General features: G+C 52.1%; 1 protein-coding gene across 5 annotated transcripts in view; it reads right to left on the reverse strand.

Annotated features, from left to right (window-relative positions):
- The window catches only part of SEPTIN5 (septin 5), a 35,622-nt gene that overhangs the window by 5,788 nt on the left and 2,141 nt on the right, over positions 1 to 27,693 (reverse strand). For 2 of the 5 annotated variants that reach the window (XM_048964564.1, XM_048964565.1), the window contains 7 exons: positions 4,084 to 4,180; positions 3,644 to 3,730; positions 2,959 to 3,082; positions 2,673 to 2,807; positions 1,892 to 2,009; positions 1,480 to 1,581; positions 888 to 984 (listed from right to left, as the gene is read on the reverse strand). In XM_048964564.1, coding sequence (XP_048820521.1) covers positions 888 to 984; positions 1,480 to 1,581; positions 1,892 to 2,009; positions 2,673 to 2,807; positions 2,959 to 3,082; positions 3,644 to 3,730; positions 4,084 to 4,180 — 760 coding nt within the window. Of the gene's footprint in view, positions 1 to 887; positions 985 to 1,479; positions 1,582 to 1,891; positions 2,010 to 2,672; positions 2,808 to 2,958; positions 3,083 to 3,643; positions 3,731 to 4,083; positions 4,181 to 5,744; positions 5,790 to 7,186; positions 7,482 to 7,657; positions 7,791 to 27,693 lie in introns of those variants that run through there. The other 3 variants (XM_048964567.1, XM_048964563.1, XM_048964566.1) reach the window with 3 other exon arrangements.

The following is a 27,693-nucleotide window of genomic DNA, read 5'->3' on the forward strand; positions in this document are numbered from 1 at the left end:
TGGTCATTCTCTCAGAATTTCAGATTGATTGTAAGGCCACTATAGGCAGGGTGGTTTCCAGTAGGAAACTTGAGTCAGCCCCTGAGGAGCAAAGCTACCAGCAGGCAACAGTCTGGAGAGCTGAAAGATTGCTGTTACCAAGGACGGCCAGGCCCCAGGAAGCCCTGGGGACTCTGGGGGGAAGTGCTGCACTTGGTAGCTGTGTGCTTGATTTGGCAATCTCTGTTTACTTCTCTGAAGGACTGGGGGAAGCTCTGACAAAACTCATTTCTGCCAATTACCAGCATTCAGACATGTACAGCCCACTCCAGAGCCAGAAAGAGAAAAGAGCCAGCAGCTGGGCATCCCAAGCAGCTGGCACCAACCCACAAGCAAACACACAGGGTTTTGGGACTGAAAATTGCAAGACCATAGAGCAATGTGCCAACACAGGGGTGTCAGCAATAGCAGCAAAAGTCATTCCAAGGTTATTAGGGACTTTGTGAAATTTCTGCCTTTAGAAGAGGACACAGTTAGAGACAGTTAGAGACAAATGCATTATGTGGCAGTACAGCCTCCAGTCCTCCCTCCAGGACTCACTGCTGCTTGAAAGGACCTACACACAGTGCTCCAGCCCCACAGCAGGGCTCCACCCAGCTCATGTGTTGCAACAGCACACCATAGCTTTGAAGGCACGGCGATTGCTGTGTGCTCAACACACCAGGCAGGTCACAGTACCTACTCTACCCTACTTTGTACCCTCCTATGTGCCAGAAGCAGTACAGTTGGTCAAGGCCAAGCAAAAGTGAATTCCCCACTGCAGTTTCTGCTCTACAGGCCCACCTGTGTCCTTCCCCATCCCTCCCTGCCCCATGCTCACAGTGCCAGCTTCCAGGCACTGCACTTACCTTCCACAATGCCCCATGGGTACAGACGTCCACGGACTCGCTGGCCTTTAGCTTCTACCACTGTGTTGCTGCCAATGACAGCAAAAGGAGCACTTTCCTGGAAAGAGAGGTGATGCTGAGCTTGTGGTTGTCAACAGATTCCTCCTCCAAGGGCCAAGCTCAGGCAGAGAACAGGAGAGGAAGGGAAAGACACAGTGACACCCACACATGCATGGGACACCACAACACAATTACAGAGAAAAGCCTCAGGCACTGGGATCTGCAGGTGGCTCGATTCCCAGCCTGACCTTCTCATGCCATACAACTCAGCCTTCTTCTCAAACATACACCCAGGGAACACCAGGGAAAGACTGACACCACCTAGTGGGACACCTGAAGTCCCATGTCTTTATTCCACACTTCATGGCACCAGCAAGGGCATCAAGCTCCCTTCTCCAGTCTGTCTACTATGTGAACCAATACAGGCTGCCTCCGGGGTACCAGCATCACTGTACAGGACTTTGGCACAGAAAGGACAGCTCTGGATCCTTCCAGAGCAACCACCATACCCAAGAGCCAGACTTCCCAGTCCCTCACTGAACTGGTTCCTTACCTTCAACTCTCTATCTTGCTGCTTGAACTCCTCATCTTCATCAGAGTCGCACTCAGGAAACTGGTACACTTTAATGCCGAATTTGTCAATCTCTTCCCGGATCTGAGTCCATGCAAAACAAGAACAAAAAGATGCCCCACTGAACAATACAGAAATGATGGGTTTAATATCATGGATTTGCTGTTGCCTACAGATGGGGAAGGGATTTGATGCTTCCTGTAGAGCTGGCCTCTCCGAAGACACCACTTCCCTTCTCACGTTTCACATGCTGCAATTAGATCTGCAGATACTGCACACACACACACACACACACACACACAGACATACACTATCTGTCTTTACATATTTACTACTCTCCCTCTTCAGCACATCCCTGCCACCACATCAGGTATGTGGAAGAAGCACATCTCACCCTTTCTTTTAGCTTCCGGATCTCTGAGGGGATCAGGCAGTCAGCTTTGGCAATCAGGGGTACAATGTTAACCTTCTCATGAAGAGCCTTCATGAACTCGACATCCACAGGCCTCAGCCTGCAACAGGGATGAGGAGGGACATGATTGGCAAGGACATGACAAGCAGCTCCCCCCTCCAGCCTCTTCCACTTCACCCACTATCCCCAAAAAGGAGGGAAAAGGACAGTACTGTCACGAGAGTGCGGGGCAGCCTTCAGCTAGGGCTGCATTTGCAGGAAAGCTGTCTCAGACTTCAGATGCTGACACTTGTTGTGCAGACAGAGGCTGAGTATTCCCCTTACAGACTAAATATTGCCCAGGTCACAGCCCTGGCCTCCCACCAGCTGTCCTCTGTCGAAGGCAGCCAGCACATCTCCTGCAGCTGTTCTGGACTAGGCTGGCACGCAGGCCAGCAAGGCCTGGCAGGGATTGAAGACAACTTAAAATTCTCTTTCCTACCCCTTGTTCAGGCTCAGGTAGATAGGAAGACACTGTGTGGCATTATTTCTCCTGATTTCAAAACCAGACTGCAGACCTGAGGGAGATCAGCTCTGTCTGCTTATGGGCAGTCTGCCTTGTCAGAGAGGAGGAAGGAGGCTATGCTTGTCAAGGGGCAGCAGCTGGGTGGTTCTCCATCTGCACCAACAGCCAGACAGCAAATGAACAACGGAAGGGCAACCCAGGGGCACAAAGGTCTTCCCTCCAGCCTGAGTCATGCCCCATCCCCGGAGCAGCTCTCACCCATGCCCAAAGGGCGAGATGAAGTAGAGACAGCAGTGCACTCGGTTATCCTGGATGTTCTTTCGGTTCAGGCCGCTCTCATCACGGAAGTACTGCTCAAACTGCTGGTCGATGTAGTCAGTGATGGGCTTCCAGCTGAGAAGGACAGTTCAATCAAAACCAAACCATGTGTGCAACAGCATGCTGTCCCTAGGGACTATGGTGCATCATCCCATCCCCACTGTCAGAGCCCCTTTCAGTGAAGCATCCACAGAAAACAGATGTGGTCAAGTTGCAGCCTGCTCACCATTCAGTGTTATTAACAGCATCTCCAAAGCCCGGTGTGTCCACTATGGTCAGCTTCAGCTTGACACCCTTCTCCTCAATGTCCACTGTGTGTTTGACAATCTCCACTGTCTGGTTGATTCTCTCTTTGAACAGGAGCACATGAGTTAAAGCCTTGCAGTAATGGTGGGGGTTCCAACTCACACCCACAACAGGCTGGCTCCCCTTATCACTGAGCACAGGGAGTAACAGGAGTTTCAAAAAGCCCTGATCGTACTCAAAGGAGCCTCAGGGAAGGTGTAGCAGGGGAGGCTGGCAGCAGGCAGAGCTCTGACACAAAAACTGTCATGCTGCTTGCAGCCCAGATGTTCCAAACATTTTGTCCAATCACTTGGAAAGGGGAATCTCTACTGCACTCCAACACCCAAGAACAAAAGACAAAACTCAGCATTTCATCCCAAAGGGATGGTGCTGCTCTGCAGCCTTATCTTGCCTTCATGGAATTGAAGAACCCTACAACCAAACCATTTTTGCTGAAATACTAGTAGTGCCTCGACAGTCAGCAAAGGAGACCACAGCAACATGGCCAGGGCTGTGATCAGGCCATGCCTGTAGCTGCTGTTGAAGCAAGGAGCCAGGCCCTAGGACAGGGTGGACCTGTGGATACAAGGACCTGTTTACCCCCCCCGCCTTTGTCCCCAACTTACCCTCTGCATTGAGGAGCTTTCTGTCTTTGTACAGATCTGTCAGGAACAGGCTATTCACGAGCGTGGATTTGCCCAGACCCGACTCTCCTAATTGACAAAGTGCAAAGGGAAGGAGGGAAAAGCAAGCAACGTGACCCACTAATTGACTTACAAATAAAATTCTGAGGCAGAGGAAGTGAGAGATATGAGCTGTCAAGAGCTGTTTATGGGCATTACATTTTTCCAGCAGTGGGAGGACTTTTGCTGCAAGATGTCTCAATCCTCATATAAACGTGCTCTTGCAGTTCCTCCATCCTCCCTTCTCTTCCTCTCTCCCCCTCAGTCCCCATCTGGCCCTACCTTCATCACCCAAACCAACCCCACTGGGGGAGAAGCCACGCTCAGTGCCCACGCTGTGTGCCCACCATAGGGCCCAGCTGTCCCACCACGGGCAGCCTCACCTGCAACCATCAGGGTGAAGTCGAAACCCTTCTTCACAGATTTCCGGTGGACCTGGTTCGGCAGAGTGGCAAAGCCCACGTACTGCTTCTCATGGTCCTGCAGGGCAGAGGCGGACAGAAGCAGGTCAGGGTGTGCCACCGCTCCTGCTCAAGCAACAGGGAGTTGGATTCAGAAGAGCTGAAAAGCCCCGAGACAGAGCCAAGGGGTGGAGGAGAGGTGGGTCCCTGCCTTGGCAGCGGCGTGAGGCATGGCACACACATCCTCAGGACTCAGGGACCTCTCCCAGCTCACAGCCACTTCCCAGGGAAGAGGTGGACTCACCATCCCTGGAGGCATTCAAGAAACATGGAGATGTGGCACTTAAGGACACAGTTCAGTGAGCATGGTGGGGATGGGCTGTCAGATGATCCTAGAGGTCTTTTCCAACCTGAAAGGCTCTATGATTGTATGATTTGTGCATCTCTCCCCACAGAGAGCTGTGCAGCTGGACTCTGTGATTAGCGCCCCTGGGCTTCTGAGCAGCCGAAGGCGCGGTGGTTCGGCTTCTGCTTGAGCCAAGAGGGGCTTATTGCTCTGCCACAGCCACTCCTGGCTGAGTAAGAGGTAATCCGGAATAATCTCCAGTGTTATTTCTGAGGAGATGGAAGCTCAAGGAGCACAGAAAGTGAGGTGATGCAAAATTATTCAGTACACTGGCAAGGTGCCTTTGGGGAGGGTATTACATACGGTATTGCCAGAGAATGAGTTCTGGCCCCACAGTCCCCACTCCCTGAGCACACAAAAGCTGCAGCCACCCCCACAGAAACACTGTGCTTTGCACAAGGGCACTGAAGGCACACAAGGAGCAACACAGACCCTGACAAACTCTTTCTTTCTTGCATAGTTTTGAAGCCAGACCCACAGCCCAGAAAGGCCAGAAGGAATGGAGCAAATGACCTTAGGAAGAAATGGGGACAAATAGAAGCTCTCACACAGCCAAGCTCTTGTTTGGGCACAGGGAATGGACCTGTGCTGACTTTTAGCAGCCTTGGAAGAAAAACTGCCTGCTCTGTCCAGAGACTTTACACGTGAAGCAGCACTGAGCACAGACCAATAACACCACGGCAGAGGCTTGGGGTGTGTTGCTGTTCTTCTCTTTGTTTTTTTCAACTAAAAAATGACTAAATGCTGACTAAAGGCTGACAGTGGAGATCTCTGGTGCAACACTGCTTACTTCAGCCAGGTGTAACTGGCTGAACCTGATCTCTTGTTTCTGTTCAGCCCAACCAAGAAAGCGTGGATTTACTGTACTGCTGGTGCTTCCCCATAGCTGTGTAGAATCAGGATGCTTCATGATAAATGCAAATCCCAGCTGGCACAGGATGCTGCCCTTTTCCTGTGGCTCAGGTGACCATTTCCTCTGCAACAAAGCAGGGCAGTGCTGAGCACAAGCTCAAGGGTAGAGCTTCCCTCCCACGACAGGAGGCAGCTGGAGCTGCGGGGGAAAATCCATCCCCAGCTCTGTCTCCCCCACCCAACCAATGACCATCACGTGCACAGAGCAAAAGGTGAGAAATGCAGGAGAAACAGTGCGGAGTGGTCAACTCTATTAACAGCCCTCCCCTGGGAAAGAACACCTTGGCCCCTGCACCACAGCCAGAGCATCCCACGGTTCACGCACCTCAGCTTTGAGACACAATGCATGCTCCATCCAGGCAAGGAAGCTCAGCCAAAATCAGTGTGGCACGTAAGAAGCCCCAGTAACCTCCTGAGCCTGGTGCTAGCCTTGCTGAAAGCCCCACGTGGCTCAATCTTTGTTAGTACTCAACATGGATGCTGTCTGCAGAGCCACCATGCACATGATGGAGAGCACCGATGGGAGCTGTGCTGCTGGCAGCCCTCCTCGCGCTGCCTTTGTCCCATGCCTGGGGACACACTGCATGCAGCACAGCAGAGCCCACCAAAAGATACTGCTGACATTTGGGAGCTTGCTGTAAACAGAAACTCCCCACGCCAAGCAAAACATGTCTGCAGCCTCCTTCAGCACGCTGCGTCCCTGCATCCTCCATCACCCAGGCAGCTGCTCAGCTCCTGGCAGGCCATGCTCTCCCTGTTGGTTCGAGCCAAGGAACCAGAAGGTTTGAGCCCTGATCCTGCCTAGGGCAGAGATCCCCATTACCAAGGTATTTGCTATCCTACAGCCACGGAGAGAGGTAGGTATGAGAGAAGTCTCCATCACCCCTGAGTCTTTCCTCATCTCCTTTATGGCTGTGCTATTCAGAGAAGCAGACATCATGCAACTTCACCATTTATCCTGGAGATAAATGAGGCTTGCTGAGTGCATCCCAAAGTGCTAAAATTAAACACCACAGGACCACAGAAAATTTGAAGAATGGCCCCCACTCTATTTCTGGAGCTAAGCCTGCAAATGAGGAAGGCTGTGCTGGGATCCTGACGATGCCCCCGGCCCAGCCAGGCCCTGAACGCCCAGCTCACGCTCACAGCACCGCGTCACCGCGCTGCCAGCTGCAGGGCGGCGGCTCCCAGCTCAGGGAAGCGGGGAAAGCAGAAGCCGCCCGGTTCCTCTCGGCGGTCCTTCCTCCGCACGGCCACCACATCCGCATCTGCACACGCCAGCACGGCCCTTCCCCTCAGCACAGAGTGCCCTTCGCTTCCTTTCATTGCCAGAAAGCCGATGAATTCCCAGCCCCAACAGCCCCGTGTACATCTGCCTCCTCCGGCCCGCTGCTACGTACGAGAGACCAGCAGAGCTGCTCGCCCACCAGCGTTTGCCGCAGAAAACGGGCTTGCAAAGCGCAGCCCGAACGCGGCCACGCAAAGCACGCACACCGCTCGTGCCCCGCGCTGCCCAGGCGCGCACGCCATTCCGAAGAGAGAATCGCCGCACGAGATAACGGCACGGAAACGGCATCCCCAGCCGTCCGCCCGCCCTGCCCAAGGGCTCCGCTCTCCCCTCCCCTCCCTCCGCCGCCCCCGGCCATCTCCTCCTCGCCTCCTTCCTTCCGCTCCGTCGCTTCTCGCAGGGCTCCCGTCGCACAGCGGCCGGCCGCTCGGGCACCGCGCTCCCCCCGCCCGCGTGCCGCTATAAATACATGCCCGTACCTTCAGCTTGGCCGGGTGGCTTCGCTGTGCCTGCGTCCGCGGGGAAAGCAGCCTCTCCACTAACCGCTCCTGGATAATGAGCGAATCCATAACCGCGGCCGGCGGCACAGCCAGCCACTGCGGGCCGAGAAGAAAAACACCCAACCCATGCGTTCCCTCCCAGCCCTCGCTAAACCCATGCGGCAGCCCCCCGCCCACGGCCGCACACACGCGCAGGGCGGCTCGGCGAGGAGCGGCGACGTTTGCGGGCTCCCACGGCAGCGCCCCGGGACTTGCCGTCCCTCCGTGCCGCGGGAGGTGCCGCCTGCGGGGCCGGCACTGCACGCACCGCCCGCTGTCGCTCCGTCCCCGGCCCGCAGTTCCGCGCACGACGGCTGCCGCCCCTCTCCCGGCTCCGCTCATCCGGCCGGAGCGGCCCTCGGATATCCCGACGCGTGCAGAAGCGTTGGGCTCCGAACGATCAAGAAATACCTGTGTGTTTGATAAGCACGCAGATCCAGCAACGGCTCAGCACAGAAAAATTGTGCAACCTTCAAGTCTGGGAGCCTACAGTATCAGATCTGCAATTCATCTTTTCTGTGCAGCCACAGAAGCTGCAAAGGAATTTATCTGAAACAAACAAATCTTATAACCTCATAACAACACGACTCCAGGAACTGGGCAGTAAATTTGCTGGCACGTAGAATGAAGTCACACAAGACGGCGGTGCTGGATGAACCTGCAGCTCGACACACAGGTTCTTGAACAGCTCCTGCTCGTGAGCAAGGAAGAACAAAGGCTCTGCTTTACACCACTGCCCATCTCCTACCCGCAGTCTCTGCTGCCTCACGGCCCCCCACAGCCTTCTGGCAGCTACTGCCAGCGCAGCATCCACCAGGGCCCACCCCCCATGCAGCTGTCACAAGGCTCTGCCACAAAGTACTGAGATACCTGGGAGCTGCTGCAAGAGCAGGAAGGTCTCAGAACCTGGGTTTCTACAATACTGTGTTACAGGGAGGGGAGGAAAATGGGGAGAAAAGAAAACGGACAAAGTGTGTTACCTCCACTGCCATTCTGCAAGCTGAGGAAAGGTGACCTCAGAAGTTGCAGTAAAAGGTCCTAAAGGCTGGGAAATGTAAGACAAAAACATGCCAAACATCAAAGAATGCCATCAGCATCCTTAAATTCCACTTGCTGGATTTTGTTCCCAGTCATTTCTGAGTGTAACACTACTCAGGAAACCTGGATGGAGATCTGTGTGAGGCAAAAGTTGCCACTTCTGACAGAACAGGCACCTGATCCACCTCACACGACAGCTCTTCCCTGCTGTGAGGTGGGGATGTTTTTAGGGAGCAGATAACGCTTACAGCAAGCAGTGCTGTACTGCTCCCAGCTCAGCAGTAGGTCAGGCCATGCTCATGACACCTTTTTTCTCTCTTAGATTCCCAGTATCTGATTCTGCTTCCCTGCCTGGAGCGCTCCATCACCACGGCCTGCAGCTCATGCACAGCTGAGGAGCAGCAGAGATTCCATGCTCTGTGCCAGGCAAGAGGAGCGATGGCTCGGGGATGCAGAGACACGTTCAAACTCACTCTGACAACACAGAGGTGTCACATGGCCTTCCACACTGTAAACCACAATAGCTGTAACCAAACCCTTTCCAACCTCCATGAGTTCTCATGCTTTGAAACACGCTTTCCTGAAGACCGCAGGCCACACGGCCACCAACCACAGGCATCTGTCAGCCTGGGCACAGGGAGAGCGCTGCGTCCTTGCGAGCCTCCCGCACCCAACAGGAGCATTCTTCTATGGTGGGATCATGGATGAAGTCAACATTGATTTGGTTGAGACAAAACCACAGGGCCCTAGGAACCATGCTGACAGTGCAGATAGGAACAAGGAGCTGCTGTCTCCCACAGCACACGCGGCTCTCAGGACCGGCAGCCAGGGAGGAATTCCAGCTAGGACGCCAAGCCCGGGAATGCAGAAAGCACACTGAGAAAAGGAACCCAGGAAGGTAGCTCTTGGCTAATGAGGGCTTTCAAAATGCTCAAGGAGGGCTGTCTGGTCTGACTCGGCCTCCTCCACCTTTCCAAGAGATGAAGAGCCAAGGAAAGAACACATTTCTATCACACTGATGTACTGCAGGGCACACCCACAGCCACAGGCTCAGGTTGGTCCACCTCTCAAAGACAGCCGAGCCAAGCCTTGTTTTGCCTCTGCTCCTTCTGATAACCCCTACCTCCCCACGCAGACAGCTCAGCAGGGAATCTAGAGCAAAAACAAGCGCTTTCTTCCTTTGGCTCCCAGAAGACAGCTTGGTGAGAGCCCCTCTGGGCAGGGGACATGGTGTGAGGGAAGAGCTGCAGCTGGGCACCAGCATCACTGTCCTACGTTCTTCTTTGTTACAGGGGATTTCTAGCCTGCAGGGCTGCAGATGGGCCCAGAGAAGAGGAGAGAAAATACATTAGTTCACAGCATTAGATGTCAGCTCACAGAAGGCAGAATTCACCACTGGGCAGCATAGAAATGCTCCTGGAGAGCAGCACATCGGCCTCACATCGGCGGGGCACAGCCCACCATCAGCCCAGGAACAAAGGGCAAGGAGCTGTGCTCCGCCAGCAGCACTGAGCCATGGCTGACGCAGGGCTGTGCTGTCACACCGTCAGCGGGGCTGGGAGCGAAGGAAGGTTTCCTGGCCGCTGCAGGAAACACGCAGCACAGCCCAGGGGAGGCAATGGAGGGACGGCGGCACGCAGCGCAGCGCTTTGTGCAGGCGGCTGCAAACGTGACGAGCGAGGAGCAGAAACAACGCGATGATGGGCAAGGAGAAAACAGCACAGATCAGAGATGGGGCGGGGAGAGGAAATTCTGTCCTTGACTAAATATACATACGGTGCTGGCTGGGCTCCACCCACAGCGACAGCCCTGCTCTTGGGGCAGGGAGGCCTGCTCTCTGCGTGGCTTTTCCAATGAGTTGGCCTCAGGACTGCTGTGCTCCGGCTCTGCTCTCAGTGAGCAGCTGCAATTGCATTGGGGAACAGGTACCTTCAGCCCACAGAGGGCTGTACAGAGGGCTGGTGAAGCTCTGCATATCCACACCTCCATAAGGTCAGCATGGTCGCATCATGACATTTGTAGTTCTTCCTTTGAAGCAAAGCTATTTGCAGAACTCCCCACAGAAGGAAAATTCAGTTCCTGGCTTCTTTCTACCAAGACAGGACAGGTAGTGCCAGAGAAGCAGTTTGTTTGTGGCAGGAGGATGCTCCCCACTCTGATCGCTGCAGTAGAGGCAGAAGAACTGCAGATGCCACCCCTGCAGGCAGGGCTGAGTCCAGCTGTGGTCCTGCTGCCTCCTCCCGTGCCTCTGTCTGGCTGTGCAGAAAGTCAGTGCTGGCCATGGGCAGGTAAATCTCACGGGGTTCGGACTGCTGCTCCATCACCTGCATAGCACTCAGGCTCACCTGAGTGAGAAAATGCCTTGCTGATCTAACCTCTGATGATTAAACCTTGAACTTACAAGCAAAACTCTAGGTATGTGGTCATGGAGAGCATCAGAGCCCTGACGCTCCAGCCAGGCTTTATCGTTTTATGCTCAGAAAAAAGCAGGCCAGCATTGCAAAGTTCCCAACACACGGGCTTAATCTCCTGCACACAGTGCCATGAGCACAATCAGCACAGCAACCAAATTTCCTTTCTTTTGCCAGCCTCTCAGGTCAAACTTCACTTTTTACTCAAGGAGCGCAGCTGTTTTGTCACGTAATCGCTCCAGAAATCTATCAAATTGCATTTTAAAGGTATTTGTGCTCCTGCTTCCACCTGAATTGCCCCAAGCTTCCCAGGAGGCACTGTGTGACTCCTCCACTTCCAGCTCTGAAAAGGACCGCGGTCCAACAATTCCCACTTGTTTAAACTTCTGACTCCCTCTGGAGCAAGTTCACAGCTTCTATCACACCCAGCACCTCTGATCACCGTTCAGGATCATCTGAAATACAACTAATTGGACAGAGGTGGAGGAGGCACAGCCACTTGCAGGCAGAGCTCCCTGCTGCTGTAAACGTTCCTGGCAGGGAGAAGTAAACCTGCAGACAGTGGGTCCCACAGAGGCCGCCTGGGGTCACCACCAGCCGCTGCCTTGCCCACGGCCAACTCGCTATCAGTGTTTGGATCAGGCTTGCAATTGGTTCTGCTTCACGTAGGGTCACAGGCACCTTCCACTGCAAACACAACAAAGACCTTAGCAAAGGATGGGGGTGACAAATTTGACACATTCAGACAGAAGGAGAAAAGAAGCAGCACAGAAGGGCTGCAGCACTCCCTCAGCACTGCTGCTGTTTTTCTTTCCTTCTGTTTCCACCAAATCTGCCGCATGAATCAGGCTGACATAGATTCCCTCCCTCTCATCTCAAAGCCACAGCTGGGAAAAGCAGAGGCAGTGCTGGGCCCCGCCTGCCCCAGGGAAGCCAGAACAGGAACACTTGGGAGAAAAACAGGTATATCATGTCCCATGGCCTAGGAATGGCTGGGCTGGGAGCCCTGTGGAGAGAGAGAACGGAAACTAGTGGTGACATCCTCAGAAACAGAAGGGCACTGCTTCTCCAGCTCTCAAGTTATCCGTCCAAATGCCAAAAACATCAGCAGTTTGGAAAGCTCGCGATGCACATTTACATGCACAGACAGCAAAAATTTCAGGACAGGATCCTACAGAAGGTCCACTTCAGAGTTATAGGTAGTGGTCCCAATCCTGCTATCCTTACTCACCGAGTAGTCCCATTGAAATAGAGACGACTACTCATGTGAGTAAGGGATGCAGGATCAGGCCTGTCTACCAAAGAGGCTGAATCCTGAACCAGAGAGGACATCACGGCCTCCAAGCATCATCAGACACTCACCAGTAGGGCTGGTCTGAGGGCATGGCTGGGGAAGGCAGTCTGAGCACACCGAGCGGGGCCCTGCAGAACAAGCAGTGGGTATCAAAGGGAATCAGGCAGGAATGCTGCTGGTTCATCCACAATACACCCATCTCACCGATGCTCCCAGCCCTGCAAGAAGGTGTTTTAATCATTCTGACCTCCCAGAAGGCTCCCAAAATAATACTGGGAGAAAACAAGCCAACTGCCTTGGGACAGTTCCCAACTTCTTGGTCTCCCAACTACAGTTAACGTAACTTTAGGAGTAGTAGGAGATGCTCACAAGAAAAGAGAATGAGCCCACTCTTAGCTCACCAAATCATTTTTAATTCCATTAATTAAGGAAAAAAAGGCAGTGCTCAAAAGTAAACTTCAATCTTGGGAGGCATCCAGCAAGAGGAACACCAGCCCCAGGCCCTGAGAGCCATAGCCCTCCAAGCAGGGGGCTCCTGCAGCCCTCAGGCCCGCAGGCTCTCCCACCCTCCCTCTGCTGACCCATGTGGTCTCACCTGGCTCCCCACGACCCCAGACTCCCTCTGACTGATCTGCACAAACTTCAGCCTGCCCCAGGCTGGGCCCTGCCTCAGGGTAACGTCTGTCTTTGCAGATGGATAATTAGATTCCCTTTTCCATTTCCTTTTCCTCCTGATGGTTTCTCTGCCTGGCAATTCCCCCGCAGCCCTGCACAATCCAGCAGCATTAGTCAGAGGGAAATTCTGCTCCCTTTCTCCCCTGGTTGTTCCTCTTAGTTCAATATAAACAGCAGAGTGAACTGCGCAACAGTTTGAGTATTTCATTGCAGAAGCATTTGTCCTTTTCAGCCTGGCAAACAGTTTTCCTCCCACACCTGCACCCTGCTCCTTCTCCTGACTGACACAGGAAATGAGCATGATTAAAATAAATGTGATGGCGTTGGCAATTGGAAGCAATAAGCTAATCAGCAGGAAGATGCAATCAGCGACGCTACGGCTGCAGCACAGTGCAGTTTATGAGCAGCAGCACAAAGCATTCAGTCGGGGCAGGGCTGGGAGAAGCACACATGGCTGTCAGCAGGAGGAGAGGTGCTCTCAGAGAATGATCATAGCACATTTCTCCTGCAGGGAACAAAACCCCAGCAAGAGAGAGAGAGCAACCATGAAATAAGGGTAACCCAACCCAAGGCTCTCTTCCAGAGGTCCCTGATGAAGCATACAGAGGCCCTGAGTGTGTAGGACATCAGTCCTTCAGTCCTGCCATCAGGCAGCTGCTCTCTGGGAAGCAGTGCTGGTCCCACAGGCCTTGGTGTTTGCTATACAGCCCCAAGGCCTGCAGGGATGCACAGACACATCTCCACCTGACAGAAGACAACGGAGAGCTGTCCTGCCGCGATTTACTGCTCTCCCTTCACCAGCGATGTAGAGGCTGAGCTTCGCAGAGGTGATCTGTCGGTTCTGGCCTCACACACTCTGCAGCACACTGTGTTCTCCATGGGCAATGTCCCGAGCCCATACAGAGCCTGCAGGTCTCACAGCCCACTGGTGCACAACACAGAGACTTCCAGCTGCTCCACATCACGCCTGGGGAAGCAGGAGATGCTGTCCAATGCTTTCCTGTCCCTTTCTCCCCCATCTCCTTGCTCCAGCAATCACTAAGCTTGGTTACACCTCTGCTGCACAAATTGCTGCTTGCCCTGCAGCCTGAATGGAGATTTACATTTTGTTAAATGCTGTGATGATGGAAGAAAACTTCAGGTCACTGAAAATCTAAGTCAAACCGTGCTGTCTGCCAAAGAGAATTTAAACAGTGTCTCTATCAGCCTTAAGAGTAGTAGTCAGAAACTGCTGAGTGTTGCTTCTCCTCATCAGAGATGCTGACCAGGATGGAAAAGATACAAATATTGAGGCCGAGCTTGCAGTAAAACAGAGCAAATACCTTCTTGAATCAGATGGATACCTTTGACTTCCATAACAGAGATGCACCTTCACCCGGACCCTTCCCAGGAGAATGTCCCTATGGACTATTGACCAAGATGCTGGCAGGGCCCTGATGGCTCTGTGGTGCTGTGACCCTGCTCTGGGCTGCTCCAGGAAGCAGCACAGCTGCCTGGCAGGGAGCGTGGCTCAGCCCTCGCGCTGCTCTGTGCAAAGCTGCAGCAGTGAGGTTCCTACCAACCGCTGAGATGACGCCATCTGTTTCCACTTATGTGCTGGCTCACAGGAGCAGCTGCAAAGGGCTCCAGAGAGACATTGCTCTCCTGAGTGGACAGGGACTGCACTCTGTCTCCCAGAGCAATGTAGTACTTCCTTTCCATGCAAAAGACAGCTGGAAGGCAGCAGCCCCCGGCTTGGTTTCGCTTAGGCTCTGACGCACACACCCACAGGCCACAGCCCTGCAGGAACAGAACTGCTCCCAGCAGCCACACAACTGCACTGAATTAATCCCTGCTCTGCATGGCACTGCAGCAGACGAGGGATTGACTGAGCCATACCCACATCTCTTGGTCTGTCCTCTACAAAAAGAATCTGCTGCAGATGAACCAAGATCCCAAAATTAACAGCTACCAAAGCATCTTTCTTTCTGTATCAGAACTCACACTGTGCAAATCAATCTCTATCTAGACGCCTTTTTCATGTATTCATTTCTCTGTACACTTGGTGCAAACGGGCATCCACCCCAAAAAGGAGCAAAACAGCAGCGTGTGGTGAAGGAATGTTCAGGCTGCTCCTGAGAACAGCATCAGGAGGGAAGGGATCAAAACAGGACACTGTGTGTGGGACTAAGGGCAGTATTGGCACTGCCTGGCCCTCAGTCTGCAGGGCTCTGCCTCATCCTTTCCACCTGCTTCATAAGGGAAAGAGCTCTCTTGCTCAATTTCATGCTTTGAAATATATTGCTTAATTCTTAGCAAATTGGGTTCAGCAACTACCCTTTTCCTGTGGTTGCTGCTTCCTCTCTGGGCACACACAGTGTTCTTTGGAGCCAGAAGAGACCTCGTGTTCCTCCCAGCCTGCCCTCTCGAGCCCTGCAGCTGCCTTTCCTCTGGAAGGGTCGGTGTCAGTGTGGATGGGCAGACTGCATGCTAAGCTCTCCTTTTCTCTCACCAAAGTCCTCATTGCCCTGCTCTGTTGGTGGCAACCAGAGTTTTCCTGGAGAACAGTGCTCTTTGGCCAGAAGGGACAACATACCAGGTCTCGACATAACCACCACGTGGCAGCAGGAGCACCCCAGGACACCAGCCACCAGTTGGATAAAACTGCCATAGAATCAAAATTGCTGAGCATCCTGCACAGCTTCACAGAGGGAATTCTTTCCACTACGATCTTGTCCTACTGCTTCAACCCACTGCCAGCTCCTCAGCCCACCCTCGATCTCACACCACAGCCACCACCAGCTGTGCTGCAGGGGTGGCTCTCAGTGCCCTGGCAGCAGCTCCTGAGGACACGGCTCTGCTGAGCGCTGTGCAGCGCAGCACCAGCACCACAGCCAGAGATGGGACAGCAGCTGAGGAGCCCAGGTGACAGCCCCAGATGCACCTGCATCAGCTGGAAAAGACGGTTGTTCTTCAAAGCGTATCTCTTATTAGCGTGTGTAGTGCAGCAGCCCAAGCTAAGGAGTTTCCCTCACTTCTTCGCCAACCTATCACACACCGTTAAGCAATCCCATTCAGCCTGCTCTGCCAAACTCTGCAAGAAATAACTCCCTTAAAAGCCGCAGGTAGAGCATCGTCGTCCCCTTGGTCTGCGCCAGCCCTGCCCCCGTGCTCGCGGTGCCGCTCCCGGACGTGGCGCAGCGCAGGGAACGCACGCAGCCTCACGTCGCAGCTCCGGGCCACACACGCAGCCAGGCTGCGAGCGCAGGATGGAGGTGCAGGAGTGCCTCCCGCAGCCACCGGGCAGGGCCGTGCTCGGGCACGCACGACCCCAGCGCAGACCTCCCATAGCGAAGGGCGAGCTGGAGCCCCTGGCACCGGGCTGCCGCTCAGCGCCGAGCCGGGGGAGCGCGGCTGGGCACGGAGAGCCGCGTTAGCGCAGAGCTGACAAACCTCCCGCAGGCGGCAGGGCCTGCTACAAAGGCTCCTTTGTTCCAGACACACGAGCCTATTTCATGCTGCCGCCCGGACACATTAGCGTTATTGTACCCCACAGACACGGCGAGTGGCAACGGCTCGGGGCTCAGCGGCCCCTTTGGGGAGGGCACGCACGAGGCGCAGATGGCCGCGCACTGCCGGAGCCCCACCAAGCAGCGAGCGCTGCAAGTCCTCCATCACCAGCGTGTCTTCCTCGGGGCTCCGACGGCACAGAGCCCTTCTCACAGAGCTGGCAGGGCTGCTCTGTCACGCAGCCAGCCACACTTACCCACCCTCTGCACTCCATCGCCATCAGTAGAGCTGGGGATGCTGAGCAGAGAGGAGAAAAAGGTGGCATTTTAACACAAAACCCCTGCTTATTCACCTACTTACATCATATAAAGGTGAGAAGACAGCTCTGCAACAGGAAGGAGGAAAACGGGACTGTAAACTGACACAAATGGCAGAATCTGCCTCCAGTGCAAGAGGGAAGAGGGGCAGCGGGGCAGGGGAAGTCTCGTTTGATCCAAAAAAGAGTCAAATTCTCTCTGTTCAGCAACAGTGGGATGGAATTTACATCTGGGCAGCAGTCTTGGTACCACCTGGGATGAGGCCAAAAGAAAAGCAAATTCCTCTTACCCCCCTTCAGTACTGCCTACCCAGAGTCAGGGAGGTTCCTCTACAGTCACACAGATGAAACAGAAGAGTGCTTTTATTTTCCCAGCTGTAGCCTGCCAAAGCTCAGCATCTCTTCAGCCTGAGTTTGTGCCAGAAGAAATCCAGGCTTAAGGGGAAGTGGCTGGTCTCTCCCGCATGACTTGCGAGACAGCGCTCAGGCTGTGCTCACTACAGTTCGCTCGTATGCCAAAGTCCAGGGCTGTGCTCGGCAGGGCAGCCTCAGCAGACAGGAGGCACTGCGCTCAGTGGACATCAGCACAGTCCAAGAATTCTGGACTAAGATGTGCTAGAGAAAATCTTAGTGACCTCAACAGGAACAGAAAGGTCTTTTACCATGCCAGGAAGAATTCTCCGCTAGTTTCTGCATGCACTCTCCTCAGCTCCCCAGCACAGCTCAGCACCCTACAAGACAGGGCCTGACTTCTCACCAGGAACTGCTCTGATATCTGGTGCTTCCAGCAAGGCCTCTTGCCCAGCTACACTCTTCGGACTCTGTTCTGTCTTCTTTTCCTTGCTACTTCCTCCCCTTCCACCAGCATTTAGAAAGATGAGAATAGAAAGAAAATACTCCACAGCCATCCCTGCCTCCCACCACACACACACATCCTGCAGGCAGCAGGCATCCTGTGCCACTGCCCAGCTGCACCCCTTCCCCAAGCAGCACGACAGCCAACAGCCCTAAACCCTGGCAAATAGCAAGATGTCAGGAGCTAGCAGGAAGGTCCTCAGGAGAGAGAAGGGGCACTATGGGCTGGGAGATCCCACCCCACACACACCAAGGGCATGAAGGGATTGGGAAGCACCAGGCTCTCCCCACAGCATCAGCCTCTTGCCTGCAGTGTTGAAATAGCAACATAAGTTGTGGTTATAGCTCCAAACACTGCTCCACCTCAGAGCTGGAGATGGATGAGGTCACCGGCAGTCTGAAATCACTTGTTCTCAAGCTGCTCTCAAGACTGTGCCACAGAATAGAAAGAGTGGGTGGGGATGGGTGGGGAGGGAAACCCAAATCAGTGGAGCACATTCCCCATTAAAAGCTCAACACTTCATTAATCTCTGGCTCCCAGTCAGCTGCCACCAGAACTGTCCACCCTCCTCTCCGTCCTTCCCCTGCAAGAGGGAACCTGGCAGGAACACCAGGCTGTGGCACATGCTGCATGGGACTGTGCTCGACCCCTAGCTTCCCAAACCCAAGCCAAGCAGAGCACTGGGGAGAAATCACAGCTCAGTGCTGCCCAATAAGTTCAGCCATACTGCTCCACCTTGTGCCCAGCTCCAGCTGCTGACCCTCAGATGCCTGTGCTGCAGCAGTCCATCTCTTGCTCCCTGTGCACGTGCAGTGTGCAGTGGATTTGTATTGGTCACTGATCCCACCCAGGCAGCACTAAATGTGAGCCAGGCCACCACACCGATCACAGTGACAGCATATCCAGATCAGGTAGGCCTTAACCCACACCTCAAGGAACCAGGCTGAGCAAGGAGGATGGAAATGGAAGTCAGCAGCACAGGAAAAGATCTTTGCCCCAGCCAAACTTGACAAGCAGCAACCAGACCGATTGTTCAGTGGCATCATTTAAAAAAAATAAAACAAAAAAACACAACACACATTGACCACAGATGAATCAGTATCTCATTCTTGGAAGCACTGAACTGACCACAGTGCCCAACAGGGCCTCAAGCAGTAACAGCCAAGATATATCATGGTCACACTGTTCCCTCCTCAAGGGCCATGAGTTTGTTCCTTCACGCCAGATTTTGTTCTAACAGAGGGAAGCACTGAGGTTTTACAAGCCCCTTCCAGAATTCCCTGTCTTTCCTTACAATGTGCTCAGGGCCATTTTGTGAGTAAAAACAACTGCTGCAACCCATGTGCTGCTTGGACCCTGACCAGCTCCAGCCCATGCATGAAATGCACGTGGCCTTGGCCTTCAGCATGTGCCCCAGCAGTGGCTGGCCAAAGCAACCCTGAGTGCAGTAACTTCTTTTTACCATGGAGTAATGGGAGCCACTGTAAATGCAGTGGATAGAGAAGCAATGGAGAGGTCTGTTGTGTGCACAAACTGTTGTGTGCACATGCCACATATTTCTAGAATTTCCTGCAACCAGATAAAAGACTGAAACTCCAGAGCACCTGCACTGTCAATTCTATGCTAGTTTCTCTAGATCACACAGCACTCCTGGGGCTCAACAGCACGACTGCTGCTCCTCGGGTGTTCCCCAGTTGTTTCCCAGCCTCATTCCATGGGCCAACCTGGGATATCAACCAGACAAGAACACAATGAAAGCAAGAGCTTTCTCCCCTGTGGGCTTCAGTCCTTCTTCTGTCACCCCTAAAACCATAGCAAAGTTCTCTCCACTGCTAACACCAAGCCTACCCTGCTGGGCCCTTGAGGATGCTCCGAGACATTCCAGAGGGGCTGTGCTCTTCACTGCACCCAGGCACGCTGGAGAACTGAACCATACTCTGTAGCAGAAAGAACCCACAGCACTGCTTGTAGATCTCCCACTTTCTGTAACCTTCATGCTTTTCCAGCACTCAGCTGCTCTGTGTGTGCAGGCAGCCATTTTATGTTCAAAGCACTGCACATGAATAACACTGCACGCACTAACGCTCTGCAAAGATCTCATGTATATTCCTTCTGTTCATTTGAGTGGGTTTTTAGGACACTCACCCAAAACACCAGTAAAAGCCATTCAGACTGAAAGCTGTGCTTAGTCCTAGCAACAAGAACATCAGAGCTGCTGTTATGCTCCTCCCATGAAAGCATGGCTTTAGAGCTCAATTCTGCCATTTTGGCAAATTGCACTGGTGCTAACTCGGCAGAAAAAAATGGCAACCCAGTTTGAGTAGGAATACTGTTACTGTTCCAACCAAATCCCAGGGATGGTGCTTTCTACCAGATTTGAGAAGCATCTTTCCTCTCTCATTACCAAAAATCACAGCCTTAGGAAGAAACCTTAGCACAGAGCTCCTTCAATCCAACTTAGTCCTAAATCTTCTCACTCCTGTGCATTTTCTTCAATGGTATTGTTGACTCTTCCATTATTTTTTTTTTCTGGGCTCCACCCAAAAATAACAAGAATGGTAAAGAAGGTGCAAAATAGGAGATAAGGAACAGGCATTGGAAAAGCAGAGTTCCTGGAAATGTCACCTTTGAAGTGATTATACTGGATTTATGGAAGCCAGAGAAACGAAACCAGCCTAACGAAGATATTAGACACGACAACATCATTTGGCTGTAAATGCTGTGCTTGTCGGACACACAGAGCACAGCAATACTCAGTGTTAGAGAGAACTCAGAAGCAACGAGGTAGAAAAATTGCATTTGCTAAACTACACTTTCCTGTGAAGCAATCCAAGAGAAACGGAAGCAGCTACACGGGCAGGGACACAGCTCCATCCCCTGCAGCCTCGTGCCCTCAGGCTGCACAGAGTGAACAAACCCCGAGATGAGAAGGGGTACAAAATCTGCAACGCGAGGAGTGCTGGCACCAGCACTGCTGAGGGACAGGTGAGGATGCAGGGGCTGTGGTGCTAAGTGCACACAGGTAACACCTGCACATCTCATCAGTGGGATATTCACAGTAAAATCAGTTGTGTCAGGCTTAATTCATGGCCCAGGTTTGTGAAATTTTGATAGGACTCTTCTCTGATGCAATTTTGCCCTATGCGAGGAAATCAGTTTCTCCTTTCAGGCTCATTTATAAACCACTGCTTTAAGAACACGAAATGAGATCTGTCTTCTCCACCGGAGGAAAGGACACTGGCCCACTGGTGCAGCATGGTAGCCAAAAGGTGGGCACCTCGAGTTTTTTGAAAATAATAAGGAAAGAAAAATAGGTTATTTTTCACTAAAGGAAGTCATAAACCCCCAAGAAACAGGCTCTGATATGCACAGGCCCCCACAAATTACCTCAACACTTGGGCGTACGTGAAAAAGGATGTCTGATGAGGCAAGAGCAGGGCCTCACCCAGGCGTTTCCTGGACACGCATTGCTGGTAATGTCACAGAGCCTTTGAAATGCCCACCACTGTGCTGTAACACACTTCAGTACCAAACGTGACCAAGAGGAGGATGCAGGGGAGGAACAGCAAATGTGAATGAACATCTACACACTTTGCAGGGAAAAATAAGATGGTTCATGAAGCTTTCAGAACAACAAGTCTCGTGATATCCCTCGTTAGCAATCCCACGCACACCCTGCACTGTGCTACATGAAGGACAACTCCAGTAACACCATCACTTGTTTACCAGAGGAACAATTCCACTATTGACCAACACCTGCCCATGACGCTGGGATCGCAGGAGGAGCAGGGAGACGTTCCAATGACACTGGCCATTCAAAGCAGGCAGCGGAACGCCTGGCACTGGCTGGAGCCTCTGAGCAGCTGCTGTGGAGTGACCCTACCAGCTCAAACAGAAAAGCTTTCACTGACATTAATGAGGGCTGCTGAAAATAACACCACCACACAGCTATGAGATGGCCTTGCTGCATGAGGACCAGCAGGACAAATAGAGCAGGCACTGAGGAGGAGGAACCTCAAGCTTCATCCAGTTTGTCTGGCTTCTATTTAAACTCCCATGAAGTCAAATGGCATGAGCTGATGTGGAGGGGTGGGCCAGGCAACACTTCTCTGAATGGCCAGAGGACACACTCCTGCTCCCCAAAAACATCCTGCCCACAGGAGTAATGCTTCAGAGGATCACTGTCACAGTGTGACAGTACTGAGGTGTATGTGCAAAACATACCTCTGGCTTTCTTACCTCTACAGGTCTGTCTGAGCTTCTGAAGAGTCAGCCCCAGGGTTGACAGCCTGGAGCAGAGGCAGAGCATTCAGCTGCTCCATGGACCTGGAGTCCTTCCCAAGCATGTGCCAGGATTAACTGCCCAGAAGCACCGAGTCCTGCTAAATAACTGTCTGCTCTAATTCCTGCTTCCCTCATAAATACACACTTTGCCAAGGGTTCCTTTCATGGGGAGGAGAGTTCTTGAAAGTAAGCAGACGAACAGCAAAGTATTAAACTCAGGAGCAAGGCACGAGCAGCTTCCCTTCTGTGTGCTACAGCTAAAGGAGCCAGAGCACTGCCCCAGGCACAGCACAGGAGCCATCAAAGCAAGGATGCACATGCAGCCTCTGGGAAAGAAGAGATGCTCTCAGACAGCATTCCCCCCCCCCCTCTGCTGTGCACACACACTTGCTTATCTCAGTACTGTGCCATCACAGCAGCAGGATTTTGCTACAAGCCATTCCCCAGGAACCAGGGCAAACACCAGCAACCTGAGGCTGTGATGCGCCTTCCATTGCTGCCTGACCACCTCTTCTGAGCAGTTCAGAGACTCTATAGCATCCTAAGGGCCATAAACATCTTTTTTTTGGCAGGCCGTGGGTAAAGGGAAGTTACTCTTGACCCAGATGGGCATTTCCAATTCTATATTCACAGCGCTGAACACCGATTGCAGAGATTAAGAAGAGCTTCAAAATACACAGAGCAACAGGACAACATGAGCAGGGCAGGCTGCCAGCAGATGCTCAGCTTTGTAACTCAAGTTTCACCTGGATATGTAATTTATGTAGTATGTAATTTATTTTAAAAGTGGATGTAAGACTCCATGTGTGTGTCACAGCAAGAATGAGCTGAGCACAGCAGGCAGGATTCAAACAGTTCCCAGGCTGACCGAATAGCCAAGAGACATTACAGATTGCTGAAAGTGAAGCAATTTGTCTGAGAAGTGATCTTAAAAATAACAGGAATGCAAACTAAAGCAGTGAAAGACCTGTTCTCTGCATGCTCACATAGCTCAGGGGTCTGCAAGGCAAAACGGAGCAGACACAGGAGCGCAGATCACAGCTATATCTGTGGGCTTTGCCTCACAGAAAGCAGAAGGAAGACGTCAAACTCTTGAAGCCTCTTTTCCCACAAGCCGAGTGGATCTTTTCTTCCTCTCCCTTGTTTCTGCACCGAGAATGTCCAGAGGTCAGTGGGCTGAGCTGGTCCCCATGGCCTGGCTCCAGAGCCAGCACTCATGCTCCTGCGGTTTATTTGTTAAGACTGCATTCCCAGCTCCTGGTTCCTGGGCCAGAAGTCATTCCAGAGGAATGGCACCGGCTGCCCCGGGTGGGTCAGGCTGAGGCAGGCCATCCCAGCGCCCCACACAAACCCTGGACACTCTCGATAATGAACTTCAAAACAAACAGGGCACTCCCAAAGTTCCCAGGAAGAGCAAAGATCTGAGCCGAATAAAGCTGGCAAGCAAAGGAGCCCAACTCTCCAGCTCTGAACAGACATACAGCACAGCACTGGTGGACAGGGATGGGCCAGCCACCAGCAGTTAACCTCAGGGTGAGAGCAGCTGTACAGAGCAGCAGCCCAACAGATGTGAGCTAAACTCTTATCAAGGGCTTCCCACCTCTGACTGACATCCCGCTCACACCTTGCAGAGCCCACATTGAGTGTGAAGCACAGTATGAGATCCCCAGCACACCACGCTCACCTCACCCCTCCCTCAGACTGTGCTGCCATGGCACAGCACCTGAGGGCTGCCCAGCTGCATCCAGCAGTGTCTGCCATCTCAAGCATCTCTGAACTGTGGCTACACCTTCTTCCAGAAATGAGCTCCAGACTTCTCTTAAAAAAAAAAAAAAAAAACTTTTTTTTTTTTTTTGGACTTCAGGAGCAGACAGTTGTACTAAAGCTAAACAATTCACCTCCCCCTCTTGGCATTACAGCCTTGCAGATGCTCATACAGGGTTTCACTTCCTCTTCAGCTCCTCTTGGCCAACACTGAGCCAAGCTTTGCTGCAGCCCTGGGCATGCTCTCCTCCACAGGTAAAGGCTGGGAGCGACAGCCCAGAGCAGTGCTGCAGCCTAAAGCTAAGTGTTAGCAAATTGCAACATTTTAATTAACACACTGGAAACACACCCATACAAAAGAGGGGGAATTAAGAGTACTAATCCATTCAGCCCCTCAAGATATAGAGGACTCTTCACTTGAGTTGGGACTAACAAAAGATCTCCTTTGCTTTCCTCAGTCCAGCCGTTCCAGGCAGCACCGCAGACACAAATCCTTCCTCCCAGCACTCAGCACCACCTTCCACCACTCATTTTAAACAGTATTTATGGGATACCAAGTTGTGGATGAACAGCAGCACACATGCTGACAACAAGCACATGTTCTGGGATCTGATCCCAGCTCTTCTGACGCACCACACACAAATCCAGCTTCTGAACATCACTGTGGGAACACACTGACTGCAAACTTCTTCACAGCTCCAGGAATGATTCTTTGGGACAAAAGGAACACATAACAGCAGACAAACATTCTTTCTGAGCTTCCAGGCTGACCGCACTGCAGACATACACACACACACAGTCCAGCCCACATGGAGTTATTTCAGCATGCTACAAGACAACTTGCATAAGCTTGACAGAACTCTGAAGTCACACAATGTATCTGTCTGAGATGCCATACATTCCCTTCTTGAGAACTGGAGGATTATTCTGTGAGATGTCACTGCCGAAGGAAATCAGTCTGGGGCAGGAAGGGGACAAAGACCACTGTTGGTCAGGAAAGAACCTGTGAAGGTGAGCAAGGAAGGTGCCCGTCACTTCATGCACAGCTATCCAGAAAAAAAAAAGTAGCCCAGGAATCACTTAAAGTAGAAGAGAAATGAGATAAACCCTTTTGGCTGAGTCAACAGCTGTCTCAGCAAGAAGTGCTTGAAGTATCCAAGATGGAGCACAGCTCTCCAGGCTTGGATTCAGCGCACACGGCTGCCAGCAGCAGCACAGTGACAGCAGTACCAAACCCAAAGCTGCTAGGGGAGCCCCTGGGGTTGAACATTCATAACTCCTTTAGCAAAGCTCCAAAGATCTCAGCAGGGACCCAACCTGGGACAGCACAGCTGGCTGAATACACAGCCCCCACTGTACGGGGTATTTAATAACCAGCATCTTAGACCCAAACTGAGGATGCTCCAGAAGACACCGAACTCAAAGCTTGTCTCCCTGCTCAAAGGCTGGGACAGGACTGTCATGACACAGTAAGTCTATTTCCTGCTACTATAGCCAATCAGAGAACAGTAACCACATGAAGCTAGTATCATTTTTGAGAGCATTAGAAGCTTGTAAGAGGCTCCTGGACTCTGGAGGCCTGACAGTATCCAGGGAATGGGTTTCTCTGTATTCACATGGCAACAACACTTTCACCTCTGCAATTGCAAACCGCCTTTCGCAATGTCCCAGCATGCTGCAACCCAGCAGCTGAGCAACAGTGTCACAAGCGTCCCTTGGGGTTTTTGCCCTTCACTAACATCAGGCACAGCACCTGCCACACTCACATTGCTAACGTGCCCAAAGGGGCTCTGCACAATTCACACAAGAACAGCAGAATTCTGGATTTGCATGTAAGTAGCAAAACAGTTCATGGAAATTCAAGGGATAAAAATCCCCACATGGGGACACCTCCTTTTCATAAACTGCATATTGCTAGTAGCTGTGGGCAGGCTGAACCTCTCCCCTGCCCTGTGCTGATGACCATTTTACCCATTTGGAGCATAAATAATTGAAGAGCAGGAGGCAGGCTGTGCCCAGCTCTCCAGCAGTTCTGTGTCACTACGTAGCCATGCACTGACCTGCTTTTACGGCCCTTTTCCAAGAAGTGAAGCAGGGGGGGAAAAAAAAAAAAAAAAAAGGGAAAAAAAAAAAAAAAAGAAGGAAAAAAATATTTAAAAGAAGCCTAAGGATGGAGCTCACCTCCCGAGCCCAGAATAACCCACCTGTGAGACACAGAGCTGCCTGCAGCAGGGCTGTTCAGACAGGGGTCAGCAAGAAGTCAGAACCTGAACGCCAGGACCTGCTGCAGTCCCACCCAGCTCTGGACACACTGTGCTGAGCACTGAGCCCTGGCCCAGTTTGGAAGGGAAGGAACCAACACTGCCTTTTGAATTTGGCTTTAAAAAAAAAAAAAAGAATAAGACACTCAAGGCTTTATACAGAGAAGTAAAAGCTCCCACCCCAATGCTGTCTGGCCAAGATACACTGGGACAACAGAAAAACAAGCAGAGATGTGCTGCTTTAAGTGCTTCCAGTATCCACCTCTAGAGCCTGTGACTAATGCACGGCTCCCCTTCTGGCAGGCATTTCTCAGGAGCCAGGATGTAAGACTGAGGCTGGAAAACACATCGGTTGAAGAGACTTCAACACAGAGTCAAAGTGAAGCAGCCTCACCCAGTGCAACCCGCAGCTGTGCTGAAATATTCCCCTCGCCAGCTGCAAACACAAAACCTTGCTTTCTGCTAGCAAAAAAACCCTCACCACAACCCACTCCGTTTGAATGGATACAGATTGTGTCAGACTTGTGCACAGGAACAGATCCCTACTGCTCCTCCCAGTGACTCAAGGAGTCACGACTATAAAATCACAGCGTTAACCCTGAGAAAAAGTGCACTCTGCCTGCCAGGTTCCATGCAGTTCTGTAGGAGCACCAGTAAGCAGAACCTTCCCCAGGTCACAAGATCACAAGAGCAGCTCTTTTAAGGAAAACAGATGGAAGATAAAAATGCCACAGACATCTAACACAGGTAGGAGTCCTCCATGCTGCTCCAGCACAGACTTGGTTGCAATTCCACACAGAGCAGGAGCAAGCTGCTGTAGTCAGAACCTCGCACACAAACAGCACTTATCGCCTATTTCACAACTCAGCTAATCAATTTTCATCACATACACACCTACACAGAAATCAAGGGTGACATTAAGGTCATCCTCACCAAGCTCAGGACACAGGAATCGCTGCTCCTCCTTCTCTGCTCTTTGCCACAACCCCCTGCCCACTGGGTTCTTCTCATCATAAAAGGCGAAGGCTGTGGCTCAGAACAAACTAAGGGGAAGGAGGGGATTTCCACCTACCAGGGCTATCTGATAAGGCCACCAGAAGGACTGAGGTGAAGGCTGGCCTGAAACTGATGCTCTATTTTGGCACAGTTGCCATTTTAGATGGGAGACATCTTTGCTTTTGTAATATCTATTGTACCACAAACAGAAATCTCTGCTTTTTGTCGCTGTTTTTCCCTAAGTAATAAAAGCTATAGATTTTGAATACATAAAATTCCAAATTTCAAAAACAAACAAAAATGCAACAAACTCAGGAGTTCTCAATGTTTGGGTTTACAGTAACAGCATTCTTACAGCCAAACAACCGTTTGCACAGCATCTTTCTCAAACACGATACCCCCATGTATATGTTTAACTGAGAAGCAGACTACTTCAAAATATGTTTAAGCAGAAAAAAGGACCAAGCTGAACACAAGAGGCACAGCCCTGTAATTCCAAACCCACTAAAAGAACTGGATCCACCAGACCGCTTCTGCTCCCACACCCAAACAACTTTGCAACTAGATGGGGTGGAGAGATCAACTTGGGAAGGTGTTCCCATCCCGCTGACCTAACGAGGAACAAAGACTTCAGAGAACATCAGAGACACGAGCCTGAGTGAGCAGGAGCCAGTTCACACCCCAAACAAACACACACCAACAGCATGAAATAGGAGGCATGTTCTGCAGGAGCGTGCCAGGAGACTCAGTCTGATGACACACTTAGGAGGTTTCACCTGTACTCCCACAGCAACACCTTGGGCTTCAGTGGTGTCAATCAGCTGCACTTGCCCTTATAGGTTGAGTCAAAACAGTCTTTCAACAAATTGCTCCATTTCCATATTTCCATTTCCATTTCGGTACCCGCTGTTAATGGCTGCTCATCTGCCTCCCCCGCCCCTCCAGGAGAATCCCCCATTAGAGGCTCCAGTTGAATTCCTAGGAGAGAAAGCAACTCAACTGCAGCAGTGCTGAAGTGAGGAGCTTGGCCTCACCAAGCAACTTGCTGTACAGCTTCAGAGCA

This window comes from Lagopus muta, chromosome 17 (genome assembly GCF_023343835.1).
Source record: "Lagopus muta isolate bLagMut1 chromosome 17, bLagMut1 primary, whole genome shotgun sequence".
NCBI classification, from domain to species: Eukaryota; Metazoa; Chordata; class Aves; order Galliformes; family Phasianidae; genus Lagopus; species Lagopus muta.